The sequence below is a fragment of the Penicillium oxalicum genome, chromosome III (genome assembly GCF_001723175.1).
Source record: "Penicillium oxalicum strain HP7-1 chromosome III, whole genome shotgun sequence".
Classification (NCBI taxonomy): domain Eukaryota; kingdom Fungi; phylum Ascomycota; class Eurotiomycetes; order Eurotiales; family Aspergillaceae; genus Penicillium; species Penicillium oxalicum.
The window spans coordinates 1,650,717-1,665,919 of NC_064652.1; the positions used below are offsets into that span (position 1 = coordinate 1,650,717).

Consider the following 15,203-nt stretch of genomic DNA (forward strand, 5'->3'; position numbering starts at 1 on the left):
GCAACCCAGCACCCCCGGCCGGTCTTTCTTATTCGAGGGTATCTGCGCTAGTGAGGCAGTCTAGTGCCCATCTTGGCACCAACTCCGTGCCCGCGCTGGTTTGGCCTCATTTGAAAGCTCTTGACCTAATTGCCTGGATGCTTCCCTTATGTTAGCAGAGGATCGGGTACCCAGCATTTACTTTCGACCAGGGCGTGGCTGTACACTGTACACCTTGACTCGGTACTGGTAGTTGTGCACTGTACAATTGATGTTTCATAAGGTTATCCATACTTCTGTCGTTAAGACCTCATTATTTAGTTTCACCCCGTGCCCATCCGGCCTGTGGGTTCCACTCGGGGGTCTCCACCGTCCCCAAGTCACTCTGTCAGTTGCCCAAAAGACTCATTGATCGCCCGCGCTAAAGGGCTCGACCCCCCCCCCCCCCCCCCCCCCCCCCAATACCGGCAGGCCAAGAAAAAGAAGATCCACGCCGAGAAAGATGGCAGATGGACACCCACGCGTCCTTTACTTGAGGTCTTGAGTACGGTGTTTCTCTCAACGCGACTGACATGTTGTCAATATCCTCTGGTCTGCATTGTATGCAATTCAAGCGTACGATCGACTCGATGAATCCACAGTCCACAGTCCATACCCGTCGTTGCATGGGGAGAAGATCTCTAGAAGTGCCTGTGCGGTCCAGTTCCTGCAACGAACGGATAAGTGAAAGACTTACTAGATAGGCCGTGCAAAGACCATTCCTGCACAGTTGGAATCGATCAGATCTTTGTGGTCATCTTAGGTCACGGAGCGGCACTGGGCCATGTCGTCAGATGATGCTCAAGCCCGACGAAGAGATCGATCTCAGATGGTGGAACAGAAAAAAGTGATCCATTATGAGTGAACTGGACACTAGAAGTAGATAGGACCAACTCCTGAGTGTGTCTCTACATCTGTGATTTCATCATAACGGCTCATGGGGCTGGAAGGATCATACTATATCCATTCGGAACCGCTCCGGCTGTTTCAAGGTGGTTGTTCCTTGGCCGTGTTGTGCATCCATCTGGTCGAACAGCGAGATGGTGGAGGAGTGTATCGTGGGCTGATCAGCTCCCATCATATGTGATTCGCTCCCTGTCTCAACGGAGTTGGCGGAACCCCTACAGAGTTCCCTTGTACCTTGTACCTTGTACCCCTCGTTCTCGTCGATTCAACTGCATAGCCTGGGCCGGAGAATTAGCCAACCCTGTGAAACAGTAACACCGGACCTCCCGGCACACATCCCTCTCTCGATCCATGATTCTTTGGTGTGGAACGACGCGCCCTAACCCCTGAATAGAACTATCACGGCCGACGGCTCAACAAAACCGCCCGAACCATGTGCTTCTGCGCTCGGCGCACTGAATCTGTGCTCGTTGGTGAGGAGACCGTCCAGGCCCACACGACCATCCCGCCGTGTCTGGTCTCAAAGCATGACAGGAGCCGAGCGGATCACTGGATGTGCCAGTAGCCCGAGTACAATGGTATGTAGAGCAGATACCGCGGGGGACAGAGACAGAGGCGATCCGATCCGATCGCGAGCGCGGGCTACAACAAGCCTGGCTAGGGTCGTCGCAGGTCGCAGGCTGGAGTCCCCCTTAAATCAACTAGTCGATGTCTGATTGGGTCCAGCACCAATCAGCCCTGTTGTGTTTTGAGAGTCGTGGATGATCCAAAAGCTCCCTCCACAAGTGCCACGGGGATTCTTGCCCAGTTGAGTCGTACAATCCAACGGGAAAACGTCCAAGCGACCGTTGTGACTGGTGGCTCTTCCGTAAACTTTAGTGATCCAGGCTGGTGGTGGATGCGGTGGGGACCTGCTACCAGGCCTGGAATTTGTCCCTCATCCCCATTCAGTATTACTCCGCTAGTTCACATTGCCACCATCGAGCACCTGCAGGTGATGGTCTTTGTAGTCCTGCATCCCGTGTGTGGCCATCATGAAGGCGTGGGCGAGGGGCGGTATTCAACGGCTAACCTCCAGAACAATTTGTTGATTTGATCGGCGCAAAGGGGCGGTTCCCCAGGGTATCAAATGCCTTCCACAGCGAGAGTTTAGTATTTTGATATCAAATCAAATCTGAGTCTACTGCACATGTGCTTGATCTCTCTATTCTGTGTGGAAAAGAAAGAGCAAAGCCATTTGTCAGGGTTTACTGAGTATAGCCGAAGACTACTAGGATACAGGAGGAATACTGGATGCATAACGATCCAAACAGGAGTGATTGGAGGTGGATTGAAGCGTTTTCGCCAAGTTTCTACCCAAGTGGGCTCACAAGCGGTCTGCAGGGCGGTAATGAGACGGCTCAACTGTCTCTGCCGGTGAGGACCGTCGTGTGGCTGCGTCAATTTGGGGAAGTGGGACAGCCCGGATTTGTTGACTGAACAACACATCACAGCTGAGCCCGTGGGCAGCGTCTTTCCGCTAGCGTTCCAGAAGCCTCCTGCCCCTGCGTCGGAGGTGGCCGAGTTCTGCGTCGAGTCATACAATGGTGCTGTCATCGGATGGGGGCCGACGGATGTTTAGTCTACTGTCTTCTGGAGAGACGCCGTATCCTCGGCACGGACACGCAATGAAGAGGATTGCCTGGTCACATCCTTCTTCGACCTGGGCAACAGGTAATCGGAAGTCATCGTGTGAAGAGCTTTGTGTCCTCCAACTCTTGATAGTCGACGAGCCAATGCTCTATGACTCCTGCATATCGCCTGGTTTCCTTTGAATTTGAGGGTTCACTCCCATGCCCGCTTCGAACGAGAGCTCGTTCTCTCGCTCGAAAGAGGCACATGCCATGCCCCTTGGGATGGCCGCTGCGCAGGCAATGAGTGATTGGATCATGTACCTCTCGATTAAGATCAGAGGTAAAGCTGGTCAGGGTGCTGACAAGATGCAGATCCAGAGTAGAGACTAAACCATCTCATGCTCTGTATCACGTTCCGATCTTCCACATGGAAAGATGATCAATGGACTCACAGACTGATTGACATAACACCCGGGCTGCTCATAATCGCCACCACCTCCTCCATCTCTCCAGTCAGAGAGCGAGGAACCCTCTGACCGAGCGGATATCTTTCACAAATCTAGCAGTGACGCGGCTCACATGGAAGGAGTAAAGGGCTAAGAGTCTTCCAATCGGTACGAAATTGGGCCCTGGCTTAATTTCAAAAAGTAACTACAGAACTAGTTGGGTGGGCGTAAATACAGCTTGGTCCTGACTCGTCCATGATTCCCACGCATTCGCCTATCAAATCCAAATATCCAGCTCAAACTACTTCCACGAGACTAAGCCTTGGGCGATCCCAGAAGTAAAAGTTTGATGGTCTCTCCAGGGTGGTGGAGCCCCCTCCGCCCCCCCGCCGCTTGATGGCCTAAAGGGCCCTTGACTTTGGCCAGTTTTAGCACCTCGTCAGGTTTTCGAATGAATATTGTTCTGGTCCCCCTGATTCTGACAGACTGTTTAAAGTTCACTCGTCTCTGCCAGTCATCTGCGTCTGGGCCCTTTCCCGACCTCTCGGATCTCGCCCCAGAAGGCTTTAACAAGCGCATTGCGCGCCCTTTGACTTTCCACACGGCTTGCTTGCCCACGTTCGGCTCGTTATTTTCATTATTTCTGACCCTGGTTCGCCGGGTAATCTGTGCGGGGGGACACGAGCCTGTTGGGTCGTCGTACATAATCAGCTGCTCACTGTATAGGCTATCTCCTTCCTGGTCTTTTTCTCTCTCCCACATCTACGGGATTGAGGTCAATCGTTGCATCTCGAACTTCTCTGAGTGGATAGTCCGGTGCCCTTTGGTACTCATTACCCGTGCAGTCTCGAACGCATCCTTGGGGGTGCTTCGAGGGCATTCAGAGGCCATTCAAAGGCCCCCGTCACGGCTCTTCCTCCAAGATGGCAGGAATGCTTCTCCGCAGCCTTCTTGCGCGGGCTGCCCAGGATGATCTGTCGATGAGAATGGGCGCTGCCCTCACGTTAGATATCGACCCGCTGCCCGTCGCCCAGCATCGTGGGCTGATTGCAGTCTCGATCATGGCTTGTTTCTCGCTCGTGGCCACCTTGACGCTTCTCTTATTCATCACCTATCGACTCATCTTTTGGAGGAGAAATTATCAAAGATACATTGGTTACAATCAGTACATCATCCTCATCTTCAATTTGGTTCTGGCCGATCTCCAACAGTCTCTCGGCTTTGTGGTGTGCCTGAAATGGATCGCCACCGACAAAATCAAAGCCGGGACGGTGGCGTGTTTCCTGCAGGGACTGTGGCTTCAAATCGGAGATCCCGGAAGTGGTCTGTTCGTCCTGGCAATCGCGTTCCATACCTTTTTGCTGGTCGTCTGGGGCTACAAGATGTCCCATCGGATGTTTGTGTGCTTTGTCATTGGCGTCTGGGTATTCATCGCCGTCATCACAATCATCCCCATCGCGGCACACGGCTATCAAGTCTTTATCCCATCCGGTGCATGGTGCTGGATCAGTGAAGAGTATGAGACTATTCGTCTTTGGACCCATTATATTTGGATTTTTCTCGCCGAGTTTGGTACCGTGATGTTGTATGCGGTCATGTACTTCCAGCTTCGGCGCCAGATTGCTGCGTCTTCCATTCTGGGAAACAATCAACTGGAGAGTCTGAAGCGTCTGCGCCGCGTAGTCGGCTACATGACCATCTACCCGATCGTTTACATGACTCTGTCTCTTCCTTTGGCAGCCGGACGTATGTCCACGGCCAATGGACACGCACCTTCGATCAAATTTTTCTGTTGTGCCGGTAAGTCGTCAAATACTTGTGTCCGAATCCCCAAACACCACCAGCTCTTGCCTTCTGACATCTCCCCAGGCGCCATTATCACCAGTTCCGGTCTTGTGGATGTTATTCTTTACACCCTGACCCGTCGAAACCTCATCATCGATTCTGAACCAAGCCAAGATCGCTCCTATAACAAATTTGCGAGTAGCCGCGGACGTTACGGCGAAAATCATTTGACCACCATCACTGCTGCTGATCCCAAGACTCGAACTGGGTTGGGGGGTGGGACGGGTCATGACCGTGACGGATCCACCGACAACATCGTCCAGCCTGGCCTCGAAATGGGCCCTCTTGGCAAAGTGTACCAAGAGACTACCATTGAAATCACCACCGAACCAGCCTATCCATCGGAAGCCGCGAGCGAGCGTTCCAGCAAGGATGAATTTACTGACCGCCCGTCACGTCGATGGGGACGATAGAATTCGATGCTTCTTTCCTCCTTTGGCTTTGATGGTTTTCTCCTTTCTTGTCGTATACCAGAAACAGGCTTTGTCTCCTCGATGTGAGGTGTTTCTGCTGGACAGACTCTTCGTTGTCCAAGCGAGTGCACCTGTCCCTTTTTTTTGTCGATGTGGAGAGGCTTCTTTCTACCCCAAGTTGCCCTTGACCATCTGTCAACCCGTTCTCGATGATGAGTTTCTTTCCCCCATTTTCCATGACCCCATGTTCATCATACATGCCTCGTTCTCTCGCGTGTGTTTCCTTTTCTTTTTTTCTCTTCTATTTCATGACCGATACCTTGACACACCTTTCACTTTCTGTATATACTTTTTCCCCCCTGTCACCGAAAAGCAGACAGCCCTGCCAATATTTGAGGTCCTGCTCGAGGTAGAACATCTCACCCGATTCCTCCTGTACACTACAGTCTTTTGCTATACGTTATACGATACCCGAATATACTCGAGAATTACCTCTGTATCACATTCGATTTCTCCATTCAAATACCCAGTCAAAAAAAAGTCCCGAAGCCGTGAGAGTCCTCGTGTCATAGGGAGATAAAAAAAAGTAAAGCACCAAGCTTAGCATTGCTGCGAGATTCCGAAAAGGCACTGAATACCTCAGAATAGGTATGTAGTAGTTTCGATCTGGCATATCTTAAAGGTAAGTCCCTCTTCGAAGTTTGCCCTGGACTACAACCGTTCCGTTTCACTCATCACGGGAAAAAGACTCTCGTCCAATCAACGAGAAAAAGGTAAAGTATCGGTCCAGCGATATGATCGATCTAACAAGCGAGGACTTAAGTACTTCTGCACAGACGCAACCAGATTTAGCCGCGATCTAGGTACCTAGTAAAAGTAAGTCGAATTAGTGGCAGTCGTAGAATACTACGAACCACCGACGAGACTGCCCACTGATCTGATCTCTATTTTGTTCAAACTAGGGGTTTTTTTGACCCTGGATGAACTGTGTGAGTTTACTTGTTTCATTGAAGACCTTATCTTGTCTTATATTCTATTGAGTAGCTAGGTATTGATTTTCCACTGTGCTTCATGATTTGTGTGGCTCATGTGATTTGGGGTTGATTTATTCGCCTTCGTCTTTTCCTTTTTTTTTTCTCGACCTTTGATCGACGATGTGCAAATTGGATAATATTCAGAAATGAACCGGTGTCATTTGGAACCTTTCAGACAGTAGTGAAATTGGTACCAGGTGTTTCTATTTATTGCATGTTACAAGAAAAATTCCATGCGTGGGGTTTTGTGGTAACGAGTAGGTAGAAGTCAGTTTGTGAGAAACATACTTGGCCAAAGACTGTGCGGATGGAATTGTAACAGGGACATCCGTCCTACAAGATAAATCTTACCTGTTGAAAGGTATTCATTGCATTGCTGGAGTTACGCAAACATGGCCATTTTGCTTGTTCATCTGAGGAATCTTCGATGCTCTCATGTTCCCTGAAAAGCAGGCCATGCGCTTTGTGTGACCTATCGGGTTGGGTGGATCATATACACCGTGAACCACATGTGGGAATTAAATCAAATCAGAAAGCAGAATGACGAGGGTGTATATATCGGAGCTCGGAACACTCCTGCAGTAAAAACAAGGTGGCGGTCATAATGCGATGAGGACACGGACAGCAATGTTTGGAAGGGCTCAAGGATCATCGATCCACATTCTGCAGGGGGGCTGCGTGGAAGAGCACGAGGCGGGCGTTCATCCCTTCCCCTTCAGGGAGCATTTTTGTCTTTTGATCGAACCCGTCTATTTTTTTTTTCGTGCAATTCTCTTTACCCAGATTCTTTGATGATCATCATCAAATAAGATATCAGAGCCGGCGATTTGGCTCCTCAGAATTGCCGTGTCAGAATTTGGAAGAAGTCTCAGGCAGATGGATGCTGGGTCAGTATAGTAGCAAAGTCGTCTGTATTGAAATTGGACCCCCTCTCTGCACGCCCCGGCGGGGGCTCTTGCGTATCAGATTCTGAATTTGAATGGTCGAAATATGGAGGATTCTATGCGTATCAATGCATTCCCCTGTGCGAGAATGTAATGGTGGATAGACTAGCGTCCAAGGCTTACGGGCCTGTGCTTCCAAAGACACTTCCAGGTGCCATGATCCACCGCCCATTCAAGTAGGTATTTATTAAGAAGCTGGACTCCCCAGTTACCTAAAAGCTCGTAGCAGAACAAGACCGACAAGTGAGGTCTTCGAAAGAGAGCCTCAAAAGCATGCTTTTCTCCTCGTGGATTAGATTGGGTCTCATCGTTGTTGGATGCATCCAACCCGAATGTGTGACGGCTGATGATGACCCTCTACGGGCGCGAACAGCACTTGACACTTTGCAGACCTGGTATAACACGACTAGCGGACTTTGGGACACATGTGGCTGGTGGAATGGTGCTAATTGCATGACTGTCATCGCAGACCTGGCTCAAGTGGACTCCTCGGTGAGAGAGCGTGCAGCTGGTGTTTTCCAGAATACGCTGGTCAAGGCCCCAGATTATAATCCAAACCCTGGGCCTGAGAACGCAACTCAAGCTCGGAGGCAAGGTGGTGTCAATGCTGCGGATTGGCTCGACTCTGCATATGATGATGATGCTTGGTGGGCACTCGCTTGGATTGCAGCGTACGATATCACTCACGATCCAACATACCTGACTCTGGCCCAGGGAATATTTTCAAGTCTGGTATGTTTGCATCGCTGCTTCGTTGACGTATAAAGGAGAGAAACAAAAGGGCCCACTGGGAGGTTCTGACTTCAAAATCTGATCTAGGCCAAAGCCTGGGGCACACGCTGTGGGAATGGTGGCATATACTGGATGGCCACTAGCTCATATGTGAATGCAGTCACAAATGAGCTGTTTCTCTCCGTCGCAGCACACCTTGCCAATCGTGCGTCATCAGATGCCGAAAAAGAAGAGTACGTGCAATGGGCACAGAAACAGTGGAACTGGTTTGTGGCCCAAGACTTTATCGGTCCTAATAACACGATCAACGATGGCCTCCTGGACAACTGCCAAAACAATAATCAATCAGTGTAAGTCAATGTCTTCTTCGGATCCCATCCGCCTAAGGTTCTCTCTTTTTCTCTCCCAGTCGGGCTTGTCCATGGTCTCTCATTTCCTTTGATGAGCTTCCATCGCTAAGAATTGCCACAGCTGGTCCTACAATCAGGGCGTCGTGCTCGGCGGTCTTGTTGAGCTGAATAAAGCGGCACCTGACCAGACGTATCTGGAGTGGGCCAACAAGATCGCCGTCGGTGCAATTGAAGCGCTTGCTGATGCCAATTTGGTGATCCACGATGTCTGCGAGCCGGACTGCGCCCCCAATGCGACTCAATTCAAGGGAATCTTTATCCGTAATCTAAAAATGCTGCATATGGTGTCTCCACGTGAGATATACCGCAAAGTGATTTCCTCCTGTGCAGCCAGTATCTGGGCAAATGATCGAAACGACCTGAATGAACTCGGAGTTGACTGGGCAGGTCCATTTGCCTCGGCAGATGCCTCGACACATAGCTCGGCCATGGAGGCGCTTGTTGCGGCTCTTTCTGTGTAATTTTTGAGATTCGAATGCAAAGAAGCCTTCTGAACAGATGGATTATAGCAGGAGGATGAGGATGATGATGAATATTCGTTTGCAACTCTCTTTATCGGCTTCCGCTTGGTTGTTGGGGGTTCTCTTTTGCCGGTTTGGCCACCATCGCAAGCTATTCCCAAACAGCCGAAAGCCTCCTCCTGGACTTCTTCAATTCAACGATTTGTGCTCGTGCTGCAGTTAAAATCCACATGAACACATCAGTCATGAATCAGTGGAGAATCTCCGCAAATCCGAAACCCGTGAATTTCCGGAATCCACACAAGCAGAGTAAGGGTTGCCACTCCAGTCGCGGCAGTGACATCATTCGATGAAACAACCCCCTCATATCAGAAAGTGTTGCACTGTCAGTCCTCTCATCCTTATTGACTACATATTCCACATTCTCTAATCCTCGCTACGTCCAGATCTGCTAATAGATCAAGATCACATTTGTTTGCAGAAAAGAAAAATGGCTGCTCATATTAAGCCATTGATTCTACACGCCCATGCCACGGGGCCCAATCCTATCAAGATTGCCATTGCTCTCGAAGCACTCAACATACCGTTCACCGTCAAAAACTGGGACTTTGGCGATGATCCTCAAAAGGGTGTCAAGGGTGAAACTTTCCTCAAGATCAATGAAAATGGTCGAGTACCTGCTCTTGAAGATCCCAACACGGGTGTTGTCTCGTGGGAATCGGGTGCATGCATGAATTACGTTCGTCGAGTATACGACAACGGAAACAAGATCGGTCCCTCTGGACCTTCGGCTCAGGACTTGGTTGACTTTGAGAAGTGGGAGTACTTCCTGCTCACAACACTGGGTCCGATGATGGGACAGGTGAATTGGTTTAGGTGGGTGCTTTCTTGCATCTGGCGTCAAGGCTATGGATCTGGTATGAAGGAAAATTGCAGTGAAATTGCTGACTTTCAAGCATATCTCTAGGCACTATCATCACCAAGAGAACAAAGATGCTCTCGAGCGATATGTTGCTCAAGCTTATCGATGTTACGATGTCCTTGAGAAACAGTTGCAAAAGTCCGAGGGAATGAGTATTCTTCCTGGTCGAATCACCGCTGTCGATTATCACTATGAGCCATGGGTACGACAGCATGAATTTGCTGGGCTGTCACTTGAAAAGTACCCCATGATCCACAAATGGCTCACCTTGATGCACACCCGCGAGGAAGTGCAGGAAGCTTACATCAAGATTCGGAATGCGTCCAAGGGCTAGGAGATTCCCAACACAATGAGGAGGCATCATGTCCACGAAGCGCTTTTTGCCACAAAATTCAAAGCCATTTGCCATGCGCCAGTGAAAAAACATCGACACTTGAAGACTTGGCCCAGGGTGAAACGGTGCTTGATTGAAGACCCATCTCTGCTGTGAGTTATTGCGAAAGCTAGGTAACCCTTCCGATCTCAAGTGACATACCTTTTCAAAATGGTTTTTTGATCCTACTTGGTGTTCAGGAGGGAGTTCGGGATAGGCGCGGTGACAAAAAATGAATGAGAAGAGTATTCGGGACAGATCATCGGCGTATCCATGCCCGAGTGACCTTGAAGTGTTTCTGTCAAGAACAGTTCTGCTTGATTCGTAGTTGCTTTGTATCCAAATTCAGTCTGACAGGTTCCAATCTTAATCACCGAACGACGATTATCCCTCTGCATTGAGCGTGCAATATGTACTAAAGCCCTCAGCAGGATCAAAGAGTCCCGAACTTGCTTGAATGTCGAGCTCCATGCGCGCGACCTGCGCAAGGAAGTGACCGCGCCTTCCGTCATACTTACTCTTAGTCCTTCATAATATCGGCTTCTTGACTCTAGTGAATCATCCAGGTCTCGGGCCTTCAATGTCTTTGCGACTTCAGAACATTGTCCTGATTTTAATATAGAGTTCATATGCAGACAATAGGAAGGAGTTCACAAGCGTCCCAGACTCTTTAATTGAGCAGACTTTGGAATCAAACCTTGTTGCATCCCTTCATGGGCGTATCGGATGGGTAAAGCTCTTAGTGCTAGATGTAGAATTTCGACGAGTCTTCCACGATCCTATTTCCGAGTCGCGAAGCATACCGAGGCAATAGTATTCGCTCAGGCTAACGGGCGCCTACCCCATGAATGGGCAGTTTTTGAAGGAAGGTCTTGATCTATCACTCAAGGTGAATATGAGAGTTGAAATCTAGAGCCTGGAAAGCAAACACTCCCACATGACGTATTGAGCCACCGGAAATCCAGTGCCAGATAGTCCAACAATGAAGCATCTTGCACTTCCGCCTCATTGCTGTGAGACCGTTTGTTTGCTTGCTTTGGCAACCTTCGGAGGCTCTCATTCATCGATTGGCAAATACTTTGTGAAGATCTACGAGTCCGTTTGAGCGCCGACTGCCAGAGACAAAGTAAGCCGCGACGAGGCATCTTAAATATGGCCCCATGAGATCATCTCACTATGTCACGTAGAAAACTGTAGGATATCAGCGCGTTTTCCAGAACCGCAGTGGTTGGTACGCCGACTACAGCCTTCAATCGAAACAAGCGAGGACCAACCAACTGTTCAGAATCATACATGTGATCTACCATTTTCGGTAACTGGCAGAAGGCGTGCACAGTGTCTCATGTGATGATCCCGTGGCCCTTGCTTCCCGCAAGTGAGCACGATTTTTCATCCTTCTCTCTTTTCTCCAAAGAAGAACAATGGCGTTGACCAAACCGTTGTGTTCTTGTGCCGAGGCTTATGCAGTTACCCCACAGGCATTTAGCTGTGAGGGATCATCGGCACCAATCCGTTTCTGGTATACAGAATGCGACCGTCGAATCAGAGAGCTTTTGCCAAGAGCTCGATCAGGATGATCCGAGGGTTCTAGTGCGACCTAACTCCAGCTCAATGTTCCAAATTGGACTTGATCGGCGACTGGCGATGCGTGTAACTGCGTTACAGTGACCGCAGGAATGGAAAAGGCCAGGAAAGTGACCTAACTTAGCTTATTCAGGCTGCACGATCTGATGAAACTGCAGTGGGCTTCAAAGGTCTCAGCAAGCGGCCTTGTCTCATTTCTCCCCGGCGGTGCCGGGTATAAGCCCGCTACTGGACAACAATAATTGAAGATCTAAGCTACAAACAACCGATCTTTTTGCATTTCCTAAACCCTGTGCCGACAAACCTTCCTATTTCCATTCTCTCTCCTCCCTCATCTGTTGACATACCACGTCAACCAAGGACCAAACGATCATGCGTTACGTGCTTTTCTCACTCAGCGCGTTTGTGCTGTACGCGATATTCTACTTTGCGCGATTCAATGGCTTGAACGAGCTTGTTGGCAGGGCCGTTGCCTCGGGCAAGCTTCCCGGCACTGATGCCTCCATTCGCGTCCAGTTCACTGGGCTCAAGCCCATCGACCATCTTCTGGCAGTGCTTACAGCTTTCTTCTACCCTTTTGTGGACGGGCAAAGTCCTGCAATTTTGCTCCATGGTATTGGCTTCTCGGGGACATTTGGTGCGGCGTGGACCCTTGTGGTTTTGGAATCGTGGCGCAGAGGAAATGCAGGAACTGTGGCTGCCTAGTGGGTTACTCTCTGGCGAGAAAGGTAGTTGATGAGTGACACCGAGACTGACGCAATTGACAGTCCTGCCATATTTGGCCTCCTCGCGCAGTTGTTGACTTTTGCCTTCGCCACGCCTCTCTTTCTCGGACTACACTTGGGCTGCTCCGTAACCGCACGACGTCCCAGCGTTGAGAACATTCAGGCCCCTCGCGTGGTCTTGGTCGTGTTGCCTGTCATTTTCTTGGTCGGGTATATGGTGCCGACGCTGGCCATGGTGCTTCCTGCACCATCCATGATCTCCATCGACATGAAACAACTTGCTATCGTAATCTGGCAGCCTTGGCCTGTCTACGTGTCTATCCTGACCACTGCCGCTTACTATGTGCTTTTCCCCTTCTTTCCAAAGAGCCACCGCGCATCCATGTCGAGCTTGCGCTGGGTCTACGCATCAGCTTTTGCAAGTGCGGTCGTTCCCCATTTGATTACGTTGGTCGTGTCTATCGCTTCAGTTGTCGCGCCCGCCATTTTCAACCAGCATTATGTCAATGAGCTTCACCCAGCCAAGGTTTATGTCCTTCCTTTCCCGTGGTCTGGCATCAAGGTCCAGACGGTCGCTGAAGGGGTGCACTACTTTTTGCGATGGGATTATCTCATCGGCTCCGTGGGCGTCTTGCTCTGGGCCGTCGCTTTGTATACTGTTGCTCACAAGCAGATCCTGAGCACGTTTTCGGTGCTGATGCTCGTGGTCAAGGTTGCCCTGTCGACTGTCATCGCAGGACCTGTCGGGGCTGCTATTGAATTGATGTGGGAGCGAGACGAGCTGGTTTTCAAGGAGACTAGCAGCGCCGGTACCAGCTCGCGAAGTGTGGCAACTAAAAAGTACATCTAGTGACATCTTCATAGATCAAATCCCGACCAGACGGTGATAGCTCGAGAGAGTTAGCTATAATGCCATTGACTTGATTATCTATCAACCAGCAGGAAAACATATTCGACAAGCGTCCAGCAGGCAAGCCAAAACTGGATTCCTGCCCGCAAAGCTTCTAATTTGCAATTTCTGGCTCTATAACTTTGCTTGGTCCACCGCACTGTAGATCGCCTTGATGTACTGGTGGGTCGTCTTTTCAGATCCCACCACAGTCGGATGCATCTTGTTCATGACATACCCGATGGTCATCCGACGGTCGAGGTCCATCAGGATCAATGAGCCTCCCCATCCTCCCCAATAGCAGATGTTGCCCTCGGGAATGGCGGGGAAGGTCTCGGGGTTTGGCAGGCCGACTCCAAGACCAAAGCGCAGATCGGTCATCAAGACCGCATCAGTCCCTGCCACTTGCTCCTGCAACATGTTCGAGATTGTTTCGGGGGACATGATTTTTTTCCCATCCAGAGTGCCATTGCAGGATACCATCGCTCCGATGCGTGCCAGCCCGCGACCGTTGGTAAAACCGCCAATAGCCCCCAGCTCTTGTTTTCTAAACTCAGAGGTGTTGGGAGCTTTGGCAAAGGCCTCACCCATGGGCGTACCGGCGAACGCCCTAGCCACGATGCTGGTCGGGTCGACTTTGGGCATTGGACCGGAAGTGGGAGGGATCAACTCCGCCGCTCGAGGCCAATCTTTTTCGGGCAGACCGAGATGGTAGTCTGCATCGAGAGGGCCGGCGATCTCGTCCGCGATGAACTGAGTGAGCGACTTGCCGCTCACTCGTCTCACGATCTCGCCCAGCAAGTGGCCTTGCGAAACCAGGTGGTAACCACTGAGTTCTCCCGGCGTCCACATAGGTGCTAATTCGGCAAGTTTCTTCGTGGCCCCCTCCACATCCAGAACCTCCTCGAGAGTAATCCCCGGTGCCCATGCAGGGACGCCGGACGTGTGGCTCAGAATATGAGACACCTTGACGTTTTCCTTGCCATTGGCAGCGAACTCGGGCCAATAGGTGGACACTTTTTCGTTCACGTCGAGAAGCCCTCGATCGGCGAGAATGTTGACAGCCAGGCAGGTGATGACTTTGCTCGAGGACCAGACGCCGGTCACAGTGTCTTGTTCCCACGGTCGAGTGCGGGCCTCATCCGCGAAGCCGCCCCATAGATCGAGCACATTCTTCCCGTCGATGTTGATGCACAGTGATGCACCGAGCTCATCTCCGCTGTTGAATCGCTCCAGCAACAGCTCACGCACAGATTCAAATGCGGGGTCGCAATGTCCCTTGATTTCCGTCATCTTCGCAGATCGAAAAAAGGCTCCCCTTAGAAAGGTGTGAGTCAAGGCGTCAAGGACAAAAAAAAACGGAGGCCGAGACAGATCAAGATTGCAGATCAAGGTTGAGGATCGAGGTCGATGAATCGCTTCACGCGAGTATTCCAGCTTCTCTCGGCTGAAGGTGTCAGCCTGCCATCTCTCCTGAGTCTAGTGCCATTTTCCCCTCATTGATTTATTGACGAATGGCCACTGATCTGCGTGGGGCAAGGATTCCCTGCGGACAAGCCGAGGCTCAACTGGGATTTAGCTGTCCGAAGTTTTTAGTGTCTGGAGCTGAGCTGAACGCTCTCGCACCTGAGTAATCAAGTGCGGGTCTCTGCAGACAGGCTTCTCCCACCGCCTATCAATATTTTGTCGCTTGAAGCTGGTGTAGTCGTCATTCGCATTCAGCACGCTAATAATTCACTTTTCGATTTCATTTCGCGTCCGACTCTGATTTGAGCAGGTCTTGACAGACGCTCGCCCGAGAAGTAGGAATACCCTTCCCTCCCAATTGGTCTCATCTCAGTCGCTCGCCCGCACCACGTGATCTGATTGGGGTTGTTTTCATGCAAGT

At 50.5% G+C, this 15,203-nt stretch overlaps 6 protein-coding genes across 6 annotated transcripts; 4 read left to right on the plus strand and 2 right to left on the minus strand.

The window, feature by feature from the left end:
- Positions 1-1,139: 1,139 nt before the first annotated feature.
- Positions 1,140-1,277, minus strand: POX_c04040 (uncharacterized protein; the record flags this gene model as incomplete). The annotated part of the gene is made up of 1 exon (XM_050112925.1): positions 1,140-1,277. One exon carries the CDS (start codon positions 1,275-1,277, stop codon positions 1,140-1,142), a length of 138 nt encoding a protein of 45 aa, XP_049970481.1.
- Positions 1,278-3,906: 2,629 nt separating this feature from the next.
- POX_c04041 (uncharacterized protein) lies at positions 3,907-5,241 on the plus strand (the record flags this gene model as incomplete). The annotated part of the gene is made up of 1 exon (XM_050112926.1): positions 3,907-5,241. The coding sequence occupies one exon, from the start codon at positions 3,907-3,909 to the stop codon at positions 5,239-5,241; it is 1,335 nt and encodes a 444-aa protein (XP_049970482.1).
- Positions 5,242-7,492: 2,251 nt separating this feature from the next.
- POX_c04042 (uncharacterized protein) lies at positions 7,493-8,822 on the plus strand (the record flags this gene model as incomplete). Its single annotated transcript, XM_050112927.1, has 3 exons — positions 7,493-7,951; positions 8,039-8,301; positions 8,423-8,822. 3 exons carry the CDS (start codon positions 7,493-7,495, stop codon positions 8,820-8,822), a joined length of 1,122 nt encoding a protein of 373 aa, XP_049970483.1.
- A 490-nt stretch (positions 8,823-9,312) lies between these two features.
- Positions 9,313-10,078, plus strand: POX_c04043 (uncharacterized protein; the record flags this gene model as incomplete). The annotated part of the gene is made up of 2 exons (XM_050112928.1): positions 9,313-9,698; positions 9,790-10,078. The coding sequence occupies 2 exons, from the start codon at positions 9,313-9,315 to the stop codon at positions 10,076-10,078; spliced, it is 675 nt and encodes a 224-aa protein (XP_049970484.1).
- A 1,995-nt stretch (positions 10,079-12,073) lies between these two features.
- Positions 12,074-13,276, plus strand: POX_c04044 (uncharacterized protein; the record flags this gene model as incomplete). The annotated part of the gene is made up of 2 exons (XM_050112929.1): positions 12,074-12,405; positions 12,469-13,276. 2 exons carry the CDS (start codon positions 12,074-12,076, stop codon positions 13,274-13,276), a joined length of 1,140 nt encoding a protein of 379 aa, XP_049970485.1.
- Positions 13,277-13,450: 174 nt separating this feature from the next.
- On the minus strand, positions 13,451-14,608 carry POX_c04045 (uncharacterized protein; the record flags this gene model as incomplete). The annotated part of the gene is made up of 1 exon (XM_050112930.1): positions 13,451-14,608. The coding sequence occupies one exon, from the start codon at positions 14,606-14,608 to the stop codon at positions 13,451-13,453; it is 1,158 nt and encodes a 385-aa protein (XP_049970486.1).
- Between the last annotated feature and the right edge of the window lie 595 nt (positions 14,609-15,203).